General features: G+C 34.1%; 1 protein-coding gene across 1 annotated transcript; it reads left to right on the plus strand.

Moving 5' to 3' along the window:
• Nucleotides 1-4655: 4655 nt before the first annotated feature.
• Nucleotides 4656-6685, plus strand: LOC147812574 (zinc finger MYM-type protein 1-like). Its single transcript, XM_087162358.1, has 3 exons — nt 4656-4830; nt 4939-5670; nt 6663-6685. Exons 1-3 carry the CDS (start codon nt 4656-4658, stop codon nt 6683-6685), a joined length of 930 nt encoding a protein of 309 aa, XP_087018484.1.
• Nucleotides 6686-6917: the final 232 nt, after the last annotated feature.

Consider the following 6917-nt stretch of genomic DNA (forward strand, 5'->3'; position numbering starts at 1 on the left):
AACCACTCTTTCCGAACTGATTCCTGTTATGACACATTATTTAAATAAGTGACCCATAAAAATGAACACCAAAATGATTAAAAAAACAATATGTAGTCACAAAAAATGTGTTCACTTTTATTTTTTATGACTCTTCGTCTTGCGTGTAAGAAAATTTAGGGATGACCTTTATTTAGGGAATGGAAACTGAGATAGAAGAAGCAAGCAAGAAAAAAATGCTTTATGGTTATATTCCACTCTATAGATGGTTTTAAAAATCAGTATGTGTATTTTTTGTAGAAATTTTAAAATGACCAAAAAATGAAGGGAGAAAAATCAGTCAGAGACAGAAAAATGTTCATAATATCTAACTTTTGGCTCTCTATATCCACAAAAAATAATATTATATGTGTATAACAAGGTACGGGAGCAAACATTTCGTTCACTATATCCGGGAGTTCACTATAAACCATGCTCACTATAGCGGGGTTCAAAAAATCAGTGGAAGACAGAAAAAAGTTTATTATATCCAATTTCCTCTCTTTTTTTTAGTTCATTATATCCACAAAAAATATATCATTATGCGTGTATAGCAAAGCACGGGAGCGAACATTTCGTTCACTTTATCCGGTGTTCACTATAGCGGGGTTTGACTGCAGTTACAAACAGATTTATTCCCATTTTGTAACCGTGTGGATGCCAACATTCCTAAAATAAAACATTTTTCAAAACACATTATTTTTTTTGAAAACTTTTAGGCCTGTTTAGACGATCCAATTTCTTGGACAGAGATTGATTGATATTGATGGAAACTTGTTTTGCTTTGAGCTTTGATCGTGTAAACAAACATCCAAGAACTTGGTCCAATTTTTTGGACGATAGTAGAGCATGTTCTACTTTCCATCCAAGTTTTTTCTCCCTTAACCAATCAGCGTCTTAGGTTTTGTGACGTCAACAAGCTGGCAGCAAATTATGTCATTTTGTTGTGGGTTTTCATATATTTTAGTTCAAATAAATTGATGTGTTGAGGTTTATTTGTGTTATTATGATTTTATTATAATTTATTTAGTAATTTTAAACTTATGTAAGTATTATTTTATAATGTTGAATATTAGCAATGCGCATGCGCAAGTTTTTCTTTCAACGAATCAGTGACATTCAAGAACTTGGATAGTGTCAACGAATCATCCAATTTCTTGGACAGAGAAATCCGTCCAATTTCTCGGATTCAAGAAATTGGACCGTGTAAACAGGCCTTTTATTTCTTTATATGATTTTCAGTGTATTTTTATAATTTTCAAGTGATCCTTTCTTAATCCTGCACTTAATTTTCAACCACTATGTACAAGAATTTGCATCAATCAATTAATCAATCTTTTTCCATCTAGCAGCATTTGTAAGGAAACTGTGAGCGTTAAAAGATGTTTATTTAGTTGAAATAGAGCGCATCTGGGAATGAAATCTCCCGATTCTTTGAGAGGTCGTTAAGATTAAGATGTTTATTATTTGGGTCACAGGATAAAGTATTTTTAGCCGAGTAGGTGTAAACAGCTTCCGGAAAAACATGACGATCATTCCGGAAATCATCCACAACACATATTTATTTTATTTATTTGAAAGTTTTTCGTATTTTTCAATGAAAAAAAAATTAAGATTGAAAAGTAGTGTTTTCAATTTTGTTGGTATATAATTTAAATCAAAAAAAAAATTAATCGTAAGATTACGAACACTCAACTACTTTACCGAAACATTCTATTAACTTTATTTTAATGTGGATTTAGCTAGAATATGATTGATTCATTTTGGTATGTTTAGTTTTATTTTTATTCATCAGAAATTTTTTTTTTTATATATATCATTAATAGTTCGCGTTGTAAACTTTTCCAAATTTGAATTTTAATGACACGTGAAAAAATTGCAAATTATTCTTTGTTGTTAATGAGTATTTTACCCGTCTATGTCAAGATCACCCGTCCAAGTTTAACCCCGTTAAATCTAATCAAATTTGACACTATAGCATAAAATGTCGGAACTTAAAAGGCTAAAATATAACAAGTAGATGGTATTAATTTGATGTAAACAACTAATATGCATATGTTGCATCCAGTGGCGTAGCTACCAAGGGGCTAGGCGGGGCAGTGCCCCGGGGCCCTCAAGCTCAGGGGGCCCTCGAATCCTTGCCAGAAATCTCAATCAAACTGAACTTTTGGAAATTTCTCCCATTTTCAAAATAAATATGACAGGTTGCAACCCCACTTTAATCATGACAACTCAGTTGAGAGAAATTCAAAAGTTATGCCTAGGGACAAGGGCCGTTTTATCCATTAGGTACTGTAGGCAACTGCCTAGGGGCCCCACCTCGTTCAGTGGCCCTGTGCTACAGAGAAAAAAATTGACAATGTTTCTTAAACAGTAAAAATTTAATACGAAATTTCAATGACGATTGTCTTGCTCTGTACATTACATCGATGCTATTTTAGTACATTTCCGAACGCATTCCAAATTAGATATTAATATTATGGTAGTTAGTTCATATATAACGCAGTAATATAATCGCAAGCAATTTTATCGCGGTAATTTTAACGCCGACTAATCAGATGACAATGCAGGAAGAGCAGTTTTTTTAACACAACACGCTTGAAAAACGCGCAAAATTCTACGTTGTGAATGCACACTTACTGTTCTGGTACCTACCATAGGTATGTATATTCTATGGCCAAGCTACCAAAGAGTATGAAAAAATAAGGTTGGCAGTACTGGATGTATTGGAAAAGGTTAACTTTCAGGATGTCTTGAACGATTTTGTAACAAAAAAAGTTAGAAGAGTTAATATTTAAGCTTATTGTATGATTTTTTTTAAATGCATATATTAATTACTTATATTCTTTTCGTTTGATTCAATATTTTTATTGAATAATGTGATAATACACCTATGTAGTAAAAAGCAGCGTAATTATGAATAAAGTGTTGTGTTAGCGAAAAAATATATTAGGAAGTTAGAAGACGGTAGAGGGAGGGGGGCCGAGACGAGCATTGCCTAGGGGCCGCGACATGCATAAGCCGGCCCTGTCTAGGGAATTCCCCTAAATTCTTTCTGTAGGTTGGCAGAGTTGTCAATTTGACGGATAGTGATATGTGCGTTTTATTATTCATCGATGTGCGTTTTATTGTGAATTCGAATTAAGATTTTTTTTCGAGAACAGTTAAAAAATTAAAGCTGCATCAGGAGTAAGTAAGCTACTGTCAATAAACTTTTTTGTACTGGTCAATATAGTGGTTCAATTTTATTTGATTTTACCACTCATATTGATCTCTGTTAAGTCAATAAATTGTGTCAAATCTATAGATTTCGGCTACAGCTCATTGTATAACGCGAAATATCGTGATAAAAGGCAAGTCACCTGCAGTAGGTACATTAATTCAGGTCCGTGGGCAGGAGATCGTTCATGGTCTCTGTAATGCCTTTCCTTTCCAATAAATAAGCAGACCAGATTTTTAAAACAATAAAACTTAACTTTATTTAAAAACAAAAGAAATAGGCATTGTTTTCCAGTAAGAGCTTCCAGCTCTTAGAAGACCAAGGAGACCCTCTCCCGATTATATCAAACATACATCTACCTCTCTCTCTCTCGCATCCCTCCGACGGAATGACAAAATGCGCCAAGTGCGTCTTAAAAGATCGCCTAACAGTTGCCAACCATTACAGTCTCCACCGTTAAATGTGATAACACTAACGGCGATAATTGTTTTCCGGGGATTCCCCAACGACACTTGTGGCGTAGCTTTGTGTTTCTCTTTCCTTTTATTTTACTTTTAACGTCGTCAGTGAACAGTGAGTACCTACCTACTCGAGCACAATCTAATATTGTATTGTTTAAATAAATTAGAAAACTAAAATTATGGATAAGAAGAAGAAACCCAGTGGTGCATTTAAACGCAAACAACGCCAAGAAAGAGAAGGTAGTAAACAAAAATTGCCCAAAATTGACAAGTTTTTAGTCAGCCTTCTGCAAGTACATCTAGCCAAAATATTTCTATTGATAGTGACTCAAATAATGTGGTAACTGCAGTGTTGCTTGAGAAGCCTACTGAAGAAGATTCGACAATTATTGCAGTTTAAGATACCTCGGCCGCCGATCATGTGAACGTGGATGATGTTTGCATGACACACATAAGAGCGGAGGATTTGGAGGAACCACAGACCTCTACATTTTTAAAAAATGTGTACGACAAATTTTTTTATGAGTTGGGAAACTTCACGAAGAAGATATTAAGTGATAACGAAAAACGTCAAATTCTTGATATGGGGCCTTTACAGCCTTCAGGACCTTTTCCAACAGACATCAACCAGAACAATAGGTGTTTTTCAAAATCGTACTACGTTTCGTGTTCTAAATATGGGCCAGTTAATTGTTTTTGGTTGTGTTATTCCAAAATACTAAATACTAGACGTTGCCTATTGTCAACCCTGCTGGTTATTTGCTTCACAAAGGAATAATGTTTGGTGTACGGGAATTCGAGATTGGAAGCATTTATCAGAAAGAATTAAACAACACAGTTGTTCGAGTGGCCATTCGGAAGCATGTGCTGTGTAGGAATTTTGAGAAAAAAACGATACTAATACTATCGACAAGGAACTTGAAAATGAAATTCGAAAATAAGCATCATTGTGGAAAATGGTTCTTCAAAGGTTATTCGATATCATACTTACCCTAGCAAAGAGTTCTTTGGCTTTGAGAGGACATCAAGAAGATTTAAGTCAGAAAGGATACCACGGAAATTTTCTGTCCTTTGTAGAGCTTGTCGCCCGATATGATTACATTTTGCGGCAAGTTTTGGATATGCCCAAAGGTAATAATAATTATTTCTAAGTTTTTTTATCTTTTTATTTTGTTTATAATTACTAACTGTTTAATATCAGGACTTTTTTGAAATTGTGTTTTTTTTTAATGTTTTTAGGATCTACAAGATATCTGAGTGCAACAATTCGAAATGAAATGATTGAGAGCTTGGAAACCAAACTCGAAACCCATCTACTAGAACAAATTAGAGCGTCACCGTTTTTTGCCATCATAATGAATACGGCACAGGATATATCGAAGGTAGATCAGCTAAGCATTGTTGTGAGGTATGCAGTAATAACCAGATCGGAAAATGGACAGCCAATAGATATAGAAGTAAAAGAAGTGTTTCTAGGCTTTTATGCAGCCATCAAACATGGCGCAGTAGATTTAGTCAACCAAGTGACAACATTTTTCATCAACAAAAATATTGATTTAAAAAAATGTGTGGGGCAAGGCTATGATGGCGCCAGTGTGATGAGTGGTGTGTATAATGGTGTACAAAAACATATTAAGGATATCCCGCCTAACGCAGAGTACGTACATTGTGCCACTCATAATTTAAATTTGGTGATAAATGATGCCGTTAGCAGTTGTGTGGAAATACAGATTTTTTTCGCAACGTTGCAAGATTTGTATAACTTTTTCGGAAACAGCATCAAACGTTGGGATCTACTGTCAAAATTCATTGGCGAATCGGACACCACTCTAAAAAAACTAAATCCGACTAGATGGTCCAGTAGGGTCAATACGATATCTGCAATAAAACTTCGTTATTTTGATATTATCAAAGCATTATCAGAAATAGTTCTAAAGAATCCTAATAAAGATGAGCGTAGTGAAGCAGAGAGTATTAAAACAAAAATGCTAAATTTCGAGTTCGTGTTGCTTTGCGAATTCATGCACAGTGTATTGAACGACATCAATTATGCATCCAAAACTTTACAAAAATGCGTCATCAATTTGGGCGAGGCGAGTAAAGTTTTAGCAGAGACCAAAGCAAAGTTGCAAATTTATAGAAATGATTTCGAATTATTCAAGAGCAAAGCCAGTGAAACTGCAAGAAAATAGGCAAAGAAAAGTTAAAAAACATTTTGATGAATTAGCTGCTGATCACCGATTTCCTAAACGAGAAAAAATATTTAAAATTGAGATTTTCAATAATGTACTAGACACAGTAATATCTCAATTAGATACACGTTTTATTGGTATGAGTGCAGTCTGTCATATATTCGATTTTATAACACCAACATATTTATTACATGTTGATGAAGCAACTTTAGTACAAAAGTGTGACGAATTCCAAAAAAAAAATATTCAGATATAATAGGGCCCAGTTTTTCACTTCAATTTATTAATATTTACCACCTAGTTTTACCTCAACTAACTCAAGCATGAACTGTTCACCAATTATGTAAGGAAATAATGAGCAAATATGGAGTGCTAGAATGCGACCTAACGGAAGTATTTACAGCAATGTTATTATTCTTTACAATTCCTGTCACTTCTGCAGCAGCTGAAAGGTCATTTAGCAAATTAAAAATAATAAAAAATTATTTAAGAAATAATATGGGCCAAACTCGACTCCGACATTTATCGTTAATAGCAATTGAAAACAAAACCGCATCAAGCCTGGATTTAAACGAAGTCATTGATACTTTTGCGAAAACTAAAGCTAGGAAAAAATTGTAAATATAATTATTATTTAGTCAGTTGGTAGGCCCAACCTTTATATAATAAACCCTTGAATCTTCTCTATTTCGTTTTATTAGCCAAACCTACACCAAGTATTAATTGTAATTTATGTTGTTATTGTTTAATATTTTTATTACCTCCCTGCAGTGCACAAAAAAGAGCTTTTGTAGCTTAGCATTTTTAAAGTATTTGTATATTTCATATTTTTATTTGATAAAACCTAATCAGTTTGATAAAAAGCAGTGGGGCCCCATTTTTTAATTTGCCCCAGGGCCCTTAGTTACCTAGCTACGCCACTGGTTGCATCAAAAGCTTCATCAGATCTTGCTGGGAACAAGTAGATGGAATGCATGTTCCAAGCCTAAGAGCAGTATGTTTTTTTGGAACTTCCAGCGTTCATAA

The sequence above is a fragment of the Parasteatoda tepidariorum genome, chromosome 4 (assembly GCF_982258835.1).
Source record: "Parasteatoda tepidariorum strain Cologne lab strain chromosome 4, Ptep-v5.0, whole genome shotgun sequence".
Classification (NCBI taxonomy): Eukaryota; Metazoa; Arthropoda; class Arachnida; order Araneae; family Theridiidae; genus Parasteatoda; species Parasteatoda tepidariorum.